The sequence below is a fragment of the Anas acuta genome, chromosome 23 (genome assembly GCF_963932015.1).
Source record: "Anas acuta chromosome 23, bAnaAcu1.1, whole genome shotgun sequence".
Classification (NCBI taxonomy): domain Eukaryota; kingdom Metazoa; phylum Chordata; class Aves; order Anseriformes; family Anatidae; genus Anas; species Anas acuta.
In genome coordinates this window covers 3,387,872-3,406,507 of record NC_089001.1, presented here as the reverse complement: position 1 = coordinate 3,406,507, position 18,636 = coordinate 3,387,872, and the positions used below count along the sequence as shown (strand labels likewise).

Below are 18,636 nucleotides of genomic sequence, written 5' to 3'. Positions count from 1 at the left end.
CTCGTTATTTCAGCTGTTTAGCTCTGCTCTGAACCCTATAAAAAATACAGTTGGGGGGACGGGGGACATTGGTGCTTGGCCCCAGAGACATGGACTGATGAGCTAAATGTGCAGCTCCCACTTCCAACATCTACGTTTGTATGACAGTCCTAGCTGTAAATTCAGGCTAAGTGAGGACTTCAGAGCTACCAAACGAAATCTATTTTAATTGGTACTGCACAATGTAATTGCTTATCGATTTATTTTTTTTTTTCCCCTGGATTTCACATTGTAAAACTGCCCGGGCAGCAGAAGTGTCATAAATAGACATGTATATTAACATCAGTACACAATCAGCTTCCCCACAAAAATAATCATGTGCAGGAAGGAGAAGCAATTATGGTATCAGAGTCTACTTTGGAATTGTTTTATTATTGCTTTTTCTTTTTAATTGTGGCATTAAGCGTAGCAATATGAATGCAGCCCATTATGAGCAAGAGTTAATCTACTGAACAATATGCTATAAGGGTTTTATGCTTCCTTCTTGTCTTTGGTAGAGTTTTATGTGATGCTTCTTTTGACAATACTGAGTAGATTCTTTGGCAAATGTTAATCAGTGTCACTCCACTGAGTTTTATGTCCTTTTACTGCAGCTGAAGAAGCTTCCTACTCTTTTTTTTTTTTTTTTTTTTTTAAGGATTTCCTCCAGCTAATTGTTATTGTCATTATTTTGTCACGCCCAATAAAATATGATTAAAGTAATAAAAAAGCATCAAGGCCTAATATGCAAATGCTGGGCCTGTCCTGAAATAAGAGGTCTCCCCAGAGCCTTCCTCTCTCTCAAGGCATAGTACTGCTTGTTCCCTGCCATAAAGGCAGGGAGGGACTTATTGCAGAGAAGGTGCAATAAAGAATGCAATAAAGAGATATATGATAAATATAGATAGATAAATAGAGATATTTAGGTACTTCATTAACACCGAGCAGTGTGTCGCACGCTGCTGCAGCGTCGGAGGCGGCTGTGGGTGCACGACTCGCACCCCCCTCTTTTTCTTTTCTCAAGCCTCTATCTTCCCCAAAAGGAAACCAAAAGAGGAAGCGTAAATGCTCTGCGTGTCTATGTCAAGTACCATCTAGAAAATGATTTCATCCCACACTTCCCCTCTTTGCGCCGAACTTCTTCAAAACAGCAAATTCATCAGGCTATCAAAGAGCCCCCGGGCTTCCTGATCCCGGCTCACGTCTCCGCACGAGGAAGCAGCTCCACGTCAGGGTCCCGCGAGCGCCTTGGGGCAAGGTATGGTGCTTACTGCCACATCTGTGCCTCCCTCCCCAAAAACCTCTTTTCCAGGCTCTTTCCAAGTGCAGTGCCTGGCTTTGAAGAAGTGCATGGAGGTAAGGCTAATTAAAGAGAAGGAAGGTGGCCGACATGACTGGGATTAGCTAATAATATTCCTATTTTGGCCTCTTGTTGGCATCTGGTAGGAGAGGCTGACGTGAGCCTCACCCCAGGGCCTTGCCCAAGCTCTTGGCTCTGGGAGGCCGGGCAGGGGTGCCACGTGGAGCCGTCCCCTCCATTTCACGGTTGGTGGTCACTGCCTTCAGTTCGTGGCCATGCGAGGCTTGGTGGCTTGGAAGGTTCACGAGCTTCTGGTATATGGACACTCGTATCTAGGTGTTTGAGAACAAGTGTGCCTGCCTGAAATCTGCTCATTTATCCCCACACGTTGGCAACAGATTTGGGGATTAGGTAATGAACCTCCAGCTCAGCATCTGGTCTGTTACCACAGTTTGCCCCAAATCCTGTGTCCCAAACAAGCCGTGCTGTTTAAACCCTGGTGGCATCGAGACAGATGCTGCTCCAAACATTTAGTTGTTGTACGTGGTGTAAGCACCAAGGAGCTACAGCCATATATCGACGTGGGTGTGTTTCTGGTGGGAGCTATGCCCCATCCGTGCATCTTGAGGTGCTGCTGTGTGAATATCCTGTATTTATTTATTTATAATTTATTATCCTGCTGCTCACCCAAAGTGCTGGGGGAGCAGGAGAGGGCCTGAGGCGTGCTGGGGGGCATCCATCGCGCCGGTTTTGGGGTTTTGATCACCTCAGCTGTGAGAAGAAATCCTGAGGAGACGCGTTGTGTGTGGGGGTACGGGGGGAAGGAGGGTACAGGGGGATGCACATAGGGGCTGTGGAGGCTGTGATGGAGGGGTGTGAGGGGATGAAGGCTACAGGGGGATGCACACAGGGGCTGTGGAGGCTGTGATGGAGGGGGATGAGGGGATGAAGGCTACAGGGGGCTGCACACAGGGGCTGTGGAGGCTGTGATGGAGGGGGATGAGGGGATGAAGGCTACAGGGGGCTGCACACAGGGGCTGTGGGGCTGTGATGGAGGGGTGTGAGGGGATGAAGGCTACAGGGGGCTGCACACAGGGGCTGTGGGGCTGTGATGGAGGGGTGTGAGGGGATGAAGGCTACAGGGGTATGCACACAGGGGCTGTGGGGCTGTGATGGAGGGGTGTGAGGGGATGAAGGCTACAGGGGGCTGCACACAGGGGCTGTGGAGGCTGTGGGGCTGAGCTCCTGCCCCCGCCGCCTCTCCGTGCCACATTTTCCACACCGCGCATCACCGGCTCCGGGCTGGAAAGAGGAGGAGGAGATGAAGGAGGAGGACGAGGAGGAAGAGGAGGAGGAGGAAGAGGAGGAGGAGAGGGCCCGGGGGGGCGGAGCGGCGGCGGAAGGATCCGGCCGGAGGGGCGGGGAGGAGCGCTGCGGCCGGAGGCTGAGCCCCCCCCCCTCAGGAGGCCAGGGGAGGCCCCGGCTCGCTTCGGCCTCCACGGGGAGGCTCCGCTCCCCCCCGGCAGCAGCGGGGCCGGGCCGGAACCGGGAGGAGGAGGAGGAGGAAGAGGAGGAGAAGGAGGAAGAGGAGGAGGCAGCAGCAGCAGGAGCAGGAGCTCCCCTCGCAGCAGGACTTTGCCCCGCCGCGCCGTGCCCGAGGCCTCCCCGCGGGTAGAGGCCAGGAACGGAGCCGAGCTCCCCCCCCCCCCCTTTTTTTGCTTTTCTCCGTTTTTTTTTTTCTCCTTTCCTCATCGCTCTCCGGTTTTGTTGGACAAGCGGCGAGAGAGAGGCCGGGCATGGAGCCCCGGGCCTGAGGACAGCCGGACAGACACAGCCGGACGGACAGACAGGCAGCCGGGCAGCGGCTCCCACCCGCCCGCCCCCCCCTCCCCTCTAAACGGGCGAGCCGGCGGGCGGGGGGGGGGGGACACGGGGACACCGAGGGGACACCGAGGGGACATGGCACCCGGCTTCGTCTCGGCGACCCCCAGGACACCGGCAGCCGGCGGGAGATAGAAGGAAGGGGAGAAGAAAAAAAAAACACAAAACAACCCAAAAACAGCGGCGGGGAGGGGGCACCGCCTTCCCTCCCCCCCCCCCCGGGGCTCAGCCCCCTGCCCTAGGAGCACCTGAAAGCTCCCCTGAAGCTTTCCTCGCCCTGCAGACCCTTTTTTCCCCCCCCTTTCCATCTCTGGGGGAGCAGCTTTCTTCTTATTATTTTTTGGGATTTTTTCCTTAAACAATTCCCCCCCCCCCCCAGCTTCCCCTCCACTTCCGTGGTCTGGATATTCTGAGTGACTGCAAGAAGAGTTTGGGATTTCTTTTTTCTTTATTTTTTTTCCTTTTTTTTTTTCTTTTTCCTCGCCCTCGAACTGAATTTCTCTGTGCATGCCTCTTCTGGAGCGAGGCTGGAGCCTGAACCTCGGTGCGTGTGGGGGGCCGAGCCTCAATAATATTCCTGCACTAAGAGTAAAATGTAAAGTGGATAATACGACTTCTTGCCAAAGGCTCCAATGAGTGGCACACAGTCCACAATCACGGACAGGTCAGTATGAAATAAGTTGTGTTTTTTTTTATGAAGTTTAGGCTCTGCCTGGCACTCGCGTCCTCCGCGTTTTGACTTCGGTGACGGGAGGAGAAAATGGGGATTAAATCGTATTTCTGGGAATCGGGATCAGCACGTCCCTGGGGTGGCAGGCTGTCAAGGCGCCGGGGTTGGCTTTGGAGAATTTCAAGTCCAACTGCTTTCACGCCTGCCAGGGCTTCTCGTTCTGCTCCCAGCTCCCAGGCCGGCGCGGTGCTGGTAGGAAAACCCAGGGGAACCGCTCCTGCGCCAAGCAAAGCAGGAAAAGCAGCACGAGTTTAGGGCACGGCTGAAGTCTCGAGCTGGAAAGCTGAGTGGAGGACACGCTTGCTTCTCGGCAGGTCAAGCGCCGTAGCCTTGCACGGAGGTCACATCAGGTGAGGGCAGGAGGAGCAGTCGCCGAGCAGGAATGGTGCTGGTGGCTGCACGACCGTAGCAGCCAGATTTTTCCTGCCCGAGATACCTGCTCGGGCCTCTGGGCTCCCCTGCAGGTGCTGCCACGTGCATTTTGTTAGCAGGATGGGATTCTTCTGCTCCGATGCTGCTGAGGCAGGTGAAAAAATGTGTTTTGTACGTTGAGGGGAAAAAAAAATCCAGTAGGAAACTCCTTCTGTGCTCTGGAGATGGAATTTTAGATATTTTTTTTTGGTGAGAAGGAAGAACAGCTTGTTTTGATGCTAGCGAGCAAACCCAACTTCTCTTTTATTATGGATTTCATTGAGTTTTCCATTACTGTGAGCGTTTGGTGGTTACGGTGCAAATGTGTGTGCAACGAAGGCCTCGCCTCTCGGGCCTTGCATGACCAACGCGAGCAGCTCTGGCACAGGAGGTGAGGCAGGGCAGGGACAGGGATGATGCTTCTGGGTGCCTGAGAGCCCTCGGAGATCCCAGGTGTGGGCAGAGAAGAGCAGACGTAACTCACCTTTACACCTATTTACAGAGGTTGAGCAGGACAGCGAGGAGCCGCGTCGAGGCGGTGTTTATTTCTGTGCTGTTCTCAGAGCAGCGAGACTTTGAGATGAGCTGCGTAATATTTTTGTAGCAGCAGAGGAGGTGAAGTTGTTGCTGCCTGCTGTTTCAATTCACTATTTCTTTTTTTTTTCTGTGTGTGGTGTATGTGTATGAACACTGCAGATATTCTGGAGTTGCAGGACACTTTTCTGCATCAGGCAAGACGGTGGCAGTGAAAAGAAGGTGATGTTTCAGTGGCTTTGCAAGAACATTGTACTTTTAAGAGCATATATCTTAAGGCAGGCTGTGAGATACCAGAAGGAACAGCAGGATTTTGGTACCAAGAAGCGGTTGTGTTGCATGGGAGGAGGAGCACGAGGACAGGGAGTTACATTTGCTTGTTAGTGAAAACAAAATACTTTCCATTATTGAACTGGAACAGCCAAATTAAAACTGTGGCAGAGACCAAAAAAAAAAGAGAAAAGTCTCCATTTTCTTTTCCTTTTGGTTACGTGGAAACGCCTGTTTCCGTTCGGTGACCCGTTCGGGTTTTGGTTCAGGTGACTTTTAATGCTGAGGATTTTATAATGCTCGCAGGCTGGTGGGGACAGGCTTTGGGTTCCCATTGTGCCCAGGAAACCTCTGTGCTGCCTCTTCAGGTCCCTCTCTCAGGCTTGGAATGCAAAGCAGGTGCAATATAAATAAACCCCGAGCTCCTGGTGTCACTGGATCCGCACGGCACAAGTCATCTGACGTGTTTAATGCTCCCCTTATTTCCCGGTGACCTTCCTTGGTGCCACCGAGTTGGGAACTGCCTTGAAAAGAAACCCAAAAACTCAGCTCGCACCTCTGCCAAATGGCATTGGGAGCATAATGGGGCAGCACGGGCCTGTGTTTTTCTCCATATTAGCTTTCTGGAGTTGCCTTTTGGGTGTGTGTAGCTGCTTAAGACAGCAAATACTTCCTTTTGTGTCCCATCGGGTGAAAATGAAATGAAATCCTGCGTGTTTTGGTAGCTCTTTGGCGTTCCTGGTGTCCAGGTTGCACTTGTCCTGTCCCTCATGTGCCCTTCAGTGATGAGGTCATGCAGGGCACTGAAGTCTGCAGAAATGAGGAGGAATTAGGAGGAACGGCCGTTTCTGGTGCTGCTCTCTAGCCAGGATGATAAAGGAGATTTTCATTAATTGGGAACTTTTTTTTTTTTTGTCTCATGGTGTTTTCTTCCTTTTCCCAGCAGATTTTAGTAGCTGCCCATCTGGCACAGGCCCTTCCTGGTCAGCTTCTGGAGAAACGTGCAAAGGGTGCAGGCAGAAAAAAAAAGGATTAATTTATGAAGTAGCACTTGAGATTTAAGAATACATGAGATTGAGGAATACGTGCACGAGCAGAGGGTATCCCAGGACAGCCGTGGTGTCCTGGGTGGCATCTGCTGCTGCTGTGAGAGCTGCAGACCCCCAGGCAGTGCCATCTACTTCCCCTTCTTTCTTTCAGGATGTTCTTGTACTTTGTCAGCTGCTTTTCATAACGCCGGTGCCCAGCGGACCATATCACACAGTTCATCCTCAGTCTTATTGCTCTGCCACCTTGTCTGTAAACATTCACGCCCTCTCAATTTAATCATCTCTGAGCTCTCCTGGGTTTCCTCGGAGGCCTCCCGGGGTGGCATTTATCTTGCTTAACGTGGTGAGATTTTGGGTGGGCACCAGTATTTGAGCTGAAGGAAAATGGGTGAGGGGACCCGGAGCAGGTGGGTGAGACCGAGTGCCTCCAGCTCTGGGTTTAGGATTTAGGAGGGAGCTGTGCCTGTTAGCCTGCAAATTCACAGAGTTTTGTCCTCAAGCTTCTTCATTATTGCTCTCACCAGGCTGGCTCCTTCACAACACAAACTCCCAGCACCCAGCGTTGCCATTTGGGCAGGGGGATGCTTCCCAAAGTGCCCCCTTGCCTCGCAGCAGAGCTCTGCAGCCGCCCTGGGCGTTGCTCTCTGCGTGGCAGGCGACACATGGCCGGCCGAGATAAGGCTTTTATTCTCCGCAAGGACGTCCCGGAGCTGGGATGAAACCCAGCCCTTCGCAGGCCCCGGTTGGCCGCCGAAGGATGATCACCACTGGGCTGTATCCTGTTATGACACTAAAGAAACATTTGTGTGCGATTAATATTTTTTGCCTCGCAGTTAACTCTATTTTTCTTCCTGTCGCCGGTCCAAGCGCTGCAGAGCGAAGCAACTGCACGGCTCTGGGACTCGGCTGAGGTTTCTCCCTGCTTCCTGAAGCCCTCTGAAAACAGGGATGCTCTCGGGTGTCTTTTTGGGAGACCCGTTGCCCTTCCTGAGTGGTTCCCATCGGAGGAGCTTTATTTATAACCCTGCTGTAGTTTCTGTTGCTACGATTGGAAAATAGGAGAGGTAGAATTTACACATAATTATCCTGGAGAGGCTTTTAATTGCTGATTCGCTCCTCACTTGGTACTAAAATAGGCCCTAATTGTTTCTTATCTGCTGAGATGCACTTTCGCTGTCTTTGACTGTTTGCAAGTCCCCTGGTAATTGGGGCTCCTTTAACCCCGTGGTGGGGGAAGAAAGCAGATTTTCTTCACCAGGGTAAGAGTGAGAACTTCTGAAAAAGTCACACCTCACTGCCACCGAGCAGCTAGGTGCTGTTACTGTGTGCTTTCTTAATTAGGGGAGTTTGTAAGATTATTTAGGGAAAGCGGGCTGCGGTGAAACATCCATTTCTATTGCCTAAAAAGCATGATTTTAGGGGTGAGTGTCCCTGCCCATGCAGGTTACATCTAAATAATCTTTAAGGTCCCTGCCAGCTCAAACCATTCAGTGATTCCCTGATAATGGGCATCACAGAAAAAGTTCTTGTTTTCTCTCTGTTTCACTCTGTTTGTAAATCAGCAGTTGACATCATCGGTGCGTAACCTCCTTTTTTATTTATTTCTTTTTTTCACTGAAGCTGTCAGAAGGGGCTGCTGGCTGTGATGTTTACTACAGGCTGGGAGAGAAGCGAACGCTACCAGTTGGTGCTGCATAATGTATTAGGGTTTTTACTAGAGACAGAAGTTGAGGTGAGCTTGATTTTCTAGTTTTGAATAGAGCTGTGGGCGTCGTGATTATTTGGGTGGAGGCAGGAATGATATTTCATCTGTTAGCCCAATTGTATAATTCTCCCTGCACACAACTCCTATTATGGCATTTATTAGTGTTTCAAATGGGCAGATGGGGAACCGGACCGAGATGTTGGCTAGTTCAGTTTCAGACTTTATAAAAAAAATCTTGTCCAGATCCGCAGGAGTCAGGGCCCGATTCGTTTAGCTGCAGCAGTACTTAGCAGAGCTAATTATGGAAAGCCTAGAGGGCACGGGGGATTGCAGGAAAAGCCTGGAGAAAGGGTTTGGTGACCAGCTGAGCTCTGCAGATAGATACCGGGGCTGCCTCTGCCTCCCTGTTTCTTCCTGGGAAAAACATTTGCACGTCAGAGTGCTTCAGGGTCACGGCTTGCTTTGGTGATGTCTGCTGCTGTCCTATAAAGATCCCTGGTAAGAAGTGGGCACCTTGGAGCAGTTCCCCTAGGACTGATGAGCTCCGTGGGTGTTGTTGGTCTGTGTCCTTACACCAAGCTTTGTAAATCTCTGTGCTGATGAGTGTGGCACGTTTAGGGGAAAAGTTTGTTGGTCCTAGGAAGACTGCTCGGTGCTGCTGCTCCCTGGTTGCTCTCAGATCTATTTATACATCAGGCAGTAAAAATAGTGATTGAGGCATTGAATTCAGGCATTGAATATTATTTGGCAGCCCATCTGAAGGTGATGGAGAACAGGGATCATACCTGTACCCGTTATTTTACATATAACTATATCCCAAGATCTTTTCGGGTTATTTCAAGAAGCAGGTCTCTGGGTGAATTTGTGCTCAAAGTGCTTCGTGTGAACGCTGTTTGCTGAGTATTTTCAGTGTTTCTTGCTGCCCCAATGCTTTCCTGAGAAGCTTTGGTGTATAACCACGGGGATTTCTGCCACCAGCTCTTTTTCCCCTCGAGTTCTGGGTGGCATCGCTTCCCTCTCAGGGGTTACAGCCTCCATCCCCCACCCTGGCCAGCAGCGTGGTTATGCAAAGTGTCTCAAAGAAGTAGTGTTTGCCTTGGTCTGGAGACTGAATTCTCCACTTAAACCTCTAGGTGGTCCTTCTGGGTCACCGGGGAAGTATGTTGGCTCTGCTGCTTGAAAGATAAGCTTCGGTTTTTGCTTTCAGGGCTTTAGCCTCCAGGTTTCCCACTTAGTACCTCTTTCTCCCCCCTGAAAATTGTTGGTGGGAGGCTCAGTGATGCATCCCGCCTGTATTATCCTGGAGTTTGCAGGCTGGGTGATCCGAGATGCAGGTAGCGATGCTCCTGGGAGCATTTGGAAGGCTGCACAAATATACCTATAAGCACTCTTTTTTCCTGTACTCCCTCTAATCCTGATGTTTTACCTACCTGGAGAAAACCAGATCTTGCTCCAGTAAGAGACACCAGTAGCACTAAGAGAAAATAAACCTGAGTGCATGCTTTCAGCTAGGTGATCCTGTGTTCTGTTCTGTTCTGTGGCCCTGTTCTGGATAATTACTAGGTGGAAAGAACAGAAATGTTAGTTCATGTCTCAGCTTGATGAAACGAAGGGTCAGGAGCCTGTATGTGGATAATGTCTCAACGTAAGGACAAGGGAAGGAGTAGCAGTGGTCCTGGTTAAATGAAAAGGGATAAAAAAACCTGCAAGAATGTATGAAGTATAAAGGCAGGATACCAAGAAAAGGTACAAAATAGGAACAGCGCATTTAGAAAAAGGCAGGAAGAAACATGGTTTACTTTTTTTTTTTTTTAATTAAAATAAATACATTAAAATGACAGGAAAAAGCAGTGTCCTTATTTTATGTTGAAATGTAAGCATAATTATAAATAGTATAAACAAAACAAACAATGTTCAGGCTGTGACATTCCCAAATAGTCTCCTAAGCGTCGCTTGTGCTTTGTTATTATTCTGCATCCTTTTCTTGAGTATTTTCAGCGTTTTGTCTGTTTGACTTTTAAGACCAATGGGCAGGAACCCTTCCTTGCACAGCGGCACCGCTTAGCGAAGTCTGGTAAGTCAGAAATGATGCTGTTTACATTTGCTGGCAAATGCTTCAAAATTATCTGCGGGGCTATTTTCAGCTTTGTTTTGACAACGCTGAAGCTTGTGGGGCTCTGCGATGCCCGTCGGTAAGGGACGTCGTGAAACCGGGCGCTGGAAAAAGCAAATGAATGGTGTCATTGCCGGGGCCGAATACGTGAGCTGGAAAAGACCCGAAGGCACAGCATGTGAGTTCCTGTGCTCCCAGTAATTGGGTTGTAAGCCACCCGAATCGTTGTCACGTTGGTTAGCCGGGTGCTGTCGAACGTCCTGCTGACGGTAGGTGCTGGCCTAGAGTGTGCTTAGGTCCTGTCTTCTAAGCACTTGAGAAAAATTCCCGTTTTTAGGATGAGAGCTGCCCAAAAGATGGGCTGAGCTGCGTGAATTGACCAGAAAGGGCCTCTTTTGTTGGCTGCAATGACGTTGAAGTGTTGATGTTGGGAACTTAGGCGAGCATCCCAGGGTATGGGAGGTCTGGGTTGCGTGCAGTTGGCACAAGAAATAGGGTTTCTGCCAGGGCAAGGCTTGAATTGATTTCAGTCTGCTCTTGAAGTGTATATGAGGAGTCTGCAGAAAGGGTGGTAGAAACCTGTCTTTTTGTCCACGTCCTGTTCCTCCTGGAAACCGTGAGCAGCAGCACAAATAATCCTGTTGACGTGAGAGGCTGCTTTGGCTTCTATTTGTAAACTGTGAGCCTCGGTTTTGTGGTATCGCAGGCAATCACGTTACCAAGAGCTCGGTTGCCTTCCCACCACGAACCAGTAACCTAGGAAGAGCCAGGTGCTCTTTTCTGGAGTCCTGAGTGAGCTGCAGTGCTGGAGGAGCGTTGGAAGGCTTCGGTGGGACCTGAATTGACCTGCGCAAGCATTTCCCAGTCTGGAGGACGAGACCCATCTGAATAAAGCTGCAGTCTGCTCCAGGAGAGGTACAGGATTGGGAGTCCACCCCTCCCATAAACATACAAGCTCCGACCTGCAAGCCTCCCTGAAGGATCTGATGGCTGCTTGCAAGTCTTTGTACCGTGTTATGATAGTGGCTGTTGGTGTAGCTTGTTGGCAGCACATCAGACGAGGCGGCTCCTCTCGGTGCTGCTGTGGCACAGAGGCACCATCGCCTGCCCCCGATGCGCCCAGCTGCAGGAGGGCACAACGAGGAGCTGGGAGGGAGGTTAAAGCCACCGGGAGAGCGTCGGGGAAAAAGGGGGAGAAGGAGAGAATCGAGAGAGAGGAGCTATAATGAGCACAGAGCAAAAGGAAATAGGAAAAAGCTGCAGCGTAAGACATGCGAAAGTCAATAGGAAATGAGTGAGAGGGAGAGAAACGGGAGAGGTGGTGGCAGCGGCCAGATACGAGGGAGGTTTCCTGCCTGTCGCTGCCTCCCGAAGGCACACGCCAGCAGCAGAGAGCCAGGACCTGCTGCGTAAGGCAAAAAAAATGACAAACGGTGCCAGGACCACAGCCCTGCTGACTGCTGGGGGGGGACGGGAGGTGTTTGGTGCCTGGCTACCCCCCTGTTCCTCCAGGAGGGTACTGCGGTGCCTTCCGAAAGTGTGCTCTGCTCGCAGTGCCAGCAGTCCCCTGTAGCAGTATCTGAGCTGTGCTGGTGGCAGTTAGTCTTGTTCTTTGGGTACGTGGCTCTCAAAGAAGAAAATAATGTGGTTTTCTGAGCTGTGCAGATAAGGCAGCTCTTTCCACCCTCTGAAAAATTATTATGCACAGCCTGAAAGGAGATGATGACTTCAGCCAAAAGCAAGTCGCTGTTCTCGGATCTTAAAAGTGTGTTTTTTTTTCCCTGCTGCTCCAGAGCATGTAGCCATCTGACCTGTCTCGGGCGGCATCATAACAACTTTGGGAAAGGTAGTCAGGGGGTGCTGTAAAAGAGAGGAGAGGATGAATTTGTACGATGTGAACTCCCTAAATGATGGGGTGAGAGGGAGCGACGGCTCGCCAGCAATACCTGTGTCAAGGAGAAGAGTTCTTAGACAGCTCGGAGATCTCGCAAGCTGGCAATTTGTTCCTGCTGTATGTTGAGAGACACAAAATGATAGGTTGTGGTTTGCCCTGTGTAGTCCCTGTGGTTTCGGCAGCGGAAGTGGTTCGTGTGGGTGCAGATCGGATCTTAGCAAACCGACGAGCTCGATCGTTTTGGCTGATGGAGGTGGAACGGGGATGCTGCAGAGAAAGCCATCCGCACGCGTGGTGTTTCCCTCGGTTCTGTCGAGGCCGTGCCAAAGTCTGCAGGGTGCTACTACCACGGACACCTCTGTCATGGGCTTCTTTTCTCCCTTTGAGATTCTGGAAAGTGCCTTGAGATAGTTTGGGGATGGACACGGGCTTGGAGAGAGGTTTGCTTGGTGTCTGGTTGAGTCGCTGCAGTGGCAGGTGCCGTGGTGTGTGGGTGCAACGATCCTCTCTCCGCAGCTGGGAAGTACAAAGCAGCCTTCAGATAGTCCGGAGAAATCCCAAGTTTTGTGCTCTGCAAAGTTCTCTGCAACATTCAGCCCGCTTGCATTACGGACATTGCTATGAGAAGAAAAGCCTGGAATACTTTAAAAAAAAAGAAAAAGGGGAAAGAAAAAAAAAGATCAGGCATGCTTCTCTGTTCTTCCAGCGTGGAAAGATGGAGGAATGTTGGTGATAGCTTTAAACTCCGGAGCGGTGTTTACTTTGGATGTTACCCAGTGCAGCTTCAGCTGTATGTATTGCATAGCAAACCTTGACCTCCTCTCCCTTTTCCTTTTAGCAGGCTTATTATCAGGGTTTGCAGTCGTCGGGGAGACGTTAACGGTGGTTTTTTGGTCTCTGCACCTGTTCACCTGCGCTTCTGCCTCCCTCTCTGTGGCCAGGGCATCAGCACGGCGAGCTCAGGCCAGGAAAATAACTCCTGTCCCTGTTCCTGAGAGGAAGCAGCCTTGCGACAGGTTTGAGTTTGGGGCCGTCTGCAAGCCTAAATGCTTTTTGGCTGGAGTTCAGCCAGATGGAAAGGACCTGCCCCTTTCCCCCTCCTTTCTTTTTTTTTTTGAGCAGCGAGGCTGCCTGCTTCCTGCAAGGACGGGAACATCGCGCTGGCTCGGCGTGCTGGAATTCCTGCTCCAGCTGCTGCTGCTGGCCGACGGGAAAATGGCTCCTCCGGATCCATGAGGTGCTCCCGGAGTACGAACGGGTTTCCATCAGGTGGAGCAGCAGGCGACTTCAGAAATTTGTGCGAGTTTAACACCCCCAAATGTGCCGGTTCCTGTAGTTTTGTTGGGAAGTCGGAATATATTGTCCGCAAAATGAGTGTTACGCTAGGGTGTAGCGGTTTAGGGCTCTCCCTCTGCCTTTCTTTCTCCCTCTCAATGAAATTTCTTTTAAATCAAAACTGAAATTGGCCCCAAAAGATCATTTTCAGCAACTAGATAAAGAGGAAAAAAAAACAAGGAGCATACAAATAATGAACTTTAGAGAAAGAGGGGGGTGGAAAGATTTGTAATCAGCTGTGAGGACAGGCACAGAGGGGCTCTGGACACTGCACACAAGGAGGGCCCTCCTCAGGGACCTTGTTTATTTAAATCCCTCCATGAAATCATCTCCGAGCCGCATTTGGATCAGTTTGTCGTGGCAGTAAATTTAAAACCCTCTGATTAGCTGAGAAGTCTACTGAAGGATCAGGAACCCCAAATGGAAAGCTCGTTTCCTGCGGGATCTGAAGAAGATCTGCCCGCGGGATCCGTGAGTGCCGCATCCTCCCTTTGTCTCCATCACCTCTCCAGCTGTGGCCACGCTGGGTTTTGCTGTCAGTCCGCGTGAGTCTGGCAGGAATAACCCATCTGGGGGCAGCCCCTTGGCACCGAGGAGCGCTTGGGCTGTCGCTGCGGCCCCAGGATCTGTTTCTCAGTGGCAGCCAACCCAATGCGGTCGCGTGATAACGCCCAGCAGCAAATGAATTCCATCTTGTAAGGCTGCGCCCCTCCTCTGCTCTCCCCCTCCTCTCCCTCTTTTCCATCACGTGGAGATGTTTGCTTTAGATAAAGCACCTCTGGTGACATCCTCGTGCTCTCCGTGCCGTGCGGGGTCTGGTTGCAGATATTCCCTTTTGGAACCCCGGGCAGAAAACGCCTTGGAGAAATCGCCTTACTGCAGGTGGGGCGTAAATGCATAGAAAATCTTTTCCTTCCCGATGCGATGCCCTGGGTGCTGATGTTCTCCGTGCTTCATTTTCACGTTCTCTGCTTCCTTGCACACGTGGGATCCTAAATCATCACAGCTGCCTGCTGTGGTGCTGCACAATGTTTTGTTTCATCCACCAAGGGCGTTTGAGCACGAACAACCACTGATGGGTAGCCAACGTGTTCAGTAATAGTGGGAACCGGAGAGGGAGGGCTGTGTATTGGCATTTAGGGCGTGCTTTGATCCAGCACTGAGGGAGCTGTGGGTTTCTTGCAAGCATGGATGGCTTTCGGCCGTAGCTGGTAGGACGGACGAGTGCTTTCAGGTTTCTGTAGGCAAGGTGCGTGTGTTCCCTGCTGAAAGGGAAGTGCTGATTGAGTATATTTGATGAAATGCTCTCAGAGAAATAGCTGCCGTTGTTGTGTTCGGATTTGCTGGGCTGCAGAGCTGCTCTCCCTGCAGAGGTCAAAGCAGGAAGCCTCCTGCCTGGCGGCAGCGGTGCCCAGCTGGTGAGCAAGGACGAAGGAATTCGGGTGAATCACCTCGCAGGCCCCATCAAGGTGTAGCCCTGCCTCATCGAGGAAACACACCGTCATAATTACACCGGTGTAACGAGCTCTGTGAGCGCTCTGGGTTTGGGATTGGAAAAGAAAACTCTTGTAATTACAGTGGTAAAACTTTCGTTGAGAGATCCCAAACCTTCAGTTTCTTCCTGACCCCTCGCGTGCCTCCGGTGGCGCGCTGCAGGCACGATGCTCTGCTCCGATGGGGAGATGGAGGGCCCTGGAAAAGACTGCTCATTATGCATTGGCTTCAGGGCAAAGGAGAAATTGTCAATAGGACGGACTCTGAAATAAAATCAGTTCTGGGGAAGCTAAAGCAAACTGGGATTTGGCTCCCAGACGATGTCTGGAAATACTGCAAGCTCGCAGCATCAGTGCTTGTGCTTCCCTTGTCGTGCTGAAGCAGTGGGAGGATGAACGGAGGTGGTAGTGCCTCGAGGAAATGGATCTCTGCGTTTTCAGAGTCTGGGGCTGTGAATACAGGTACTGCCTTCTGCTTGGTTTTTGTCCTCCTTTCAGCATTTGGAAACATGAGGCTACAAATGGGGAACACAGGAGTGATAAAGCAGTGCTGACTGTCACTTATGGGATTGAAATTGTGATTCATATCCTGACATTTTGGGTCATTGTTGTAGTACAAAGCTGGGGAGAGCTGAAATCTGCAGTGATTTGAGAAGGATCTGCACAGTTCCTGGGAAAGAATGAGTCAAGCTCTTTTTTTTTTTCTTTTCCCGGTTCTCGGTACGTTGTGAGCAGTTGCTAGAATTTATTAGGCCTCAAAGTATTTATTACTGAAAACTTCCTGCTCTAGAGCATTCCCTAACAAGGTGTTATCAATGCTAAAACCATGTTATTGGTCTTGCTTTTTATCTCTGTAGATTATAACACAATTTTAGCAACTATGTTCAGCAGCTTGCTGTGAATGAAGTAGACTTTGTCTCAGAAAATGGGGCGTCCCTGTTCTCATTTTCCTCCCTTTTGAAAATGTGAGCTATACAATAACTGCTTGTCTCCCTCTTTGATTTAGTATGCTGCTTTGGCATTGATTCACATTTGAATTTAGTGACTGGCATAAATTTTGCATTTTGGAGCTGTTTTCCCCCCCGCTATTGCAGGCTGACTGAAATCAGTTGAACTTACTTCAAAGGCAGGATAAGCAAAAATTTGTTTTTATACGGGCTGTTTCAAAATGTTTAATGGCTTCTAAAATTGCTCGTGGTAAAAAATTAAGGAAGGAAACAGTGTGACCTTTAAATGAAGCTCCATATATCCCATTTTCCTATGCCAGAAGTCAGCCCGGACAATGAGAGATTGAACGAATTAGGGTTTGTGTTCATAAAGGGTCTTTTGCTTTTTGCTTTTGTAGATAGGTATTTTTTTTATTTGCATCACAGATTGAACAGACTTTACAGCTGCCTTTTAATCAGTTCCCATATTTGAGCCAAAACTCTTACTTTAATTACTGTCTGTTGGAAATCGAGTAGCAGTTGTGTGTCACAGCAGAAAATGGTGGGTCCTTCTGTAATTCTTTCTCTTTTGGTTAGCAGATCTTTACTTCAGCAAAACCTCTTATTAAGAAATGATTAAGCTTGATAATTGTGCTTAGAGTTGTGATGACTTTGGCGTTTTCTTAAAAAAAAAATATTTTTTAGCAGTGCTTTTTGCCGAGGGTTAATGCAGCCGTGCGTTAAAAACAGACAGATGTGGTTTGGTCTTGCAGTGATCGACTCTAAAGTAGGTTGCCCGTCTAATCCCAACGTGTGCTGATAGCTGCTGCTGGTCATCAGCTGGAGCAGAGGCAGAGGATTTGTGCACCGATACCTCCGTGGGGTCATGTCTCGAGTAATAAATTGGGAGCTGTTGTGTTTTATCCTCCACCCCTATTTCTGTAGTTTTCCACCCCGCTGAGTTTATCTGCTTTTCCAGTACCTAAATCATCCTTGCTCGTTTTTTTCTGGGTAGTTCTCCTCTGGAGCTTGTCTTACGTTTGATTTCATCCCCTCATTTCCTTTCAGACAGCTTTCAGTTTGAATTTTGCCTGGTTTGAGTTTTTGCCTGGTGGGTGTTAGAGTTTCACGTAGGGGGTGGTGAACCTGTGGCCACTGCTGTGCTTAGGAAGTAGAGGGCGTTTCTTAGGGGGTTTTCCTCTGCTGTCCAGGATCCTAAAAGCTTTCGGGTAACTCATGTCAAACTACTCTGAAACCTGGAAGTCTGCAAATCTTTTAGTTTTTTTGTCCATTGGTAGTGCTCAGTCCTGCTTTCTGTCCCAATCCATCGTATGCACCAAGTGTCTGTGGCTTGTTCTCAGCTCCTTGCATTGCCACACAGGCATCTCTTCCTAATCTTTAAAAAATAAAAATAAAAAATTACAGATTTAAGATGGAATGGCTGGTCAGAGTCTGGGTAGTATTCATCCTTCAGCGATTGCTGATCTGCTCTTCTCCTGCAGAAATAATTCCCTGTTTCTCTACCTCAGTTTCCTATTTCTCAAACCAAGTTGAAGTAATTTAAGGCAGGAATAATGAAAGGTATGTCTACTACGTGAAGCAGCATCTTTGCAAAATTATTTGTGCATTAAGTCCTTCCACAAAGCATGCTGGAGGTAGATCTGCTAGTCCCAGGGTGCTCGGAGCAGGCAGAGACAGCTGGAAAGAAAGCCAGAAAGTGGCTGAGGGGTCAGCATCCAGCCCACGGACACGGGCGGTGGGAGACCAAGATGGGTCTGGAGCAAACCTCAGGAGTGCACGACTTGAAAATAAGGCAGCAGGCGTGGAAGAGGTGTGGTTTCAGCACCTGAAGTCACAAGGAAGAAGTGTCGTGGTGTGTGAGGGATAATTCTGACCCTTGTATAAGAACAAAAATCAGAAGTCTCGTGTGCGGCTACTCAATCAAATGGATTTGCACCGAATAAACGTTCGCCTTGCTTTCCACCACTACGGTGAAGTTCACTGGCTCTGATCTCTCCGCAGCTTCTTGGTGGGGTATTTGCATGCTGAAGAGCTGCCTGCTATTTTTGTGCTTGGAAACACACAGCTGTTTCTCAGTTACATCCAGAAGGTGCAGGCGATCTAGTGGGCTCCGTGTTCTTGCGGTGTCTTGCTGAAAGAGGTGAGCTTTCCTGCAGATCTTTGCCTGTACTCTCAGATTTATTCTCTTAAAAAAAAAAAAAAACAAAAAAAAAAACAACCCTATGCTAACAAGGCTTTTGCAAGTTCCTGTTTATTTAAGATGAGGGGATATCTTTTTGTTGCCTTATATAAAAGATAGGAAAAATCAACATCCTGAGCTCGCAGCGCATGGCTCTGTACCACGTTGAGACCCTTCGGTGGGGCAGCTGGACAACCCTGCTGCCCATCATGATGATCCTGTAGGGCTACGGAGGTGTCATATGGAGCTTTCTGTATGTGGATGTGCTGGGTTATAATCCTAGGGGCTCACTGATGCGAGATGCACACCTCTGCCCGGTATGCTGGTGGTGTTTGGATCGAATCCTTTTTCAGGACCAGATTTCTTCATCCTCTCTGAGCTTCTCCTAATAGTGAGAGGTTTGGCGCCCTGATGCTCAGCCCTGGGGTGTTGAGGCATTGCATTTCGTGGCCCACACTCCTCCCGTGATGGCAGTGATGAGATGTGGAGCTCTTTTTTGCCGCACGGATGCTGTTTGCAGGGGTGTGGAGCCCGTCCCTCGGGGACCACTTTGCTTCCGCTGTAGGGAGCTCTGGGAAGCTGCTCTTTTCCCATGCCTGGCTCCTTATTGGGGTAAAGGTCTGTGAATGCCGCATAAATATTTACCATATCCCATCCTAAGCAGCTGAGAGCTGCTGATGCTGTCATTTAGCAACAAGGAGAGCTTTGCAGGGCGTGTGGTTTGTGCATGGGGGTAATCAGTAAAGAGCAAGGGGGCCAAAATTGTAGTTGCTCGAC

The 18,636-nt window shown here is 49.7% G+C and overlaps 1 protein-coding gene across 3 annotated transcripts in view; it reads left to right on the top strand.

Annotated features, from left to right (window-relative positions):
* Positions 1-2,735: 2,735 nt before the first annotated feature.
* The window catches only part of ARHGEF12 (Rho guanine nucleotide exchange factor 12), a 74,212-nt gene continuing 58,311 nt past the window's right edge, over positions 2,736-18,636 (top strand). For all 3 annotated transcript variants that reach the window (XM_068659032.1, XM_068659031.1, XM_068659029.1), the window contains exon 1: positions 2,736-3,863. Coding sequence is in view for 2 of the 3 variants with exons in the window: in XM_068659031.1 (XP_068515132.1) it covers positions 3,832-3,863 (32 nt within the window). In the remaining variant the exon portion in view is untranslated. The remainder of the gene's footprint in view (positions 3,864-18,636) is intronic.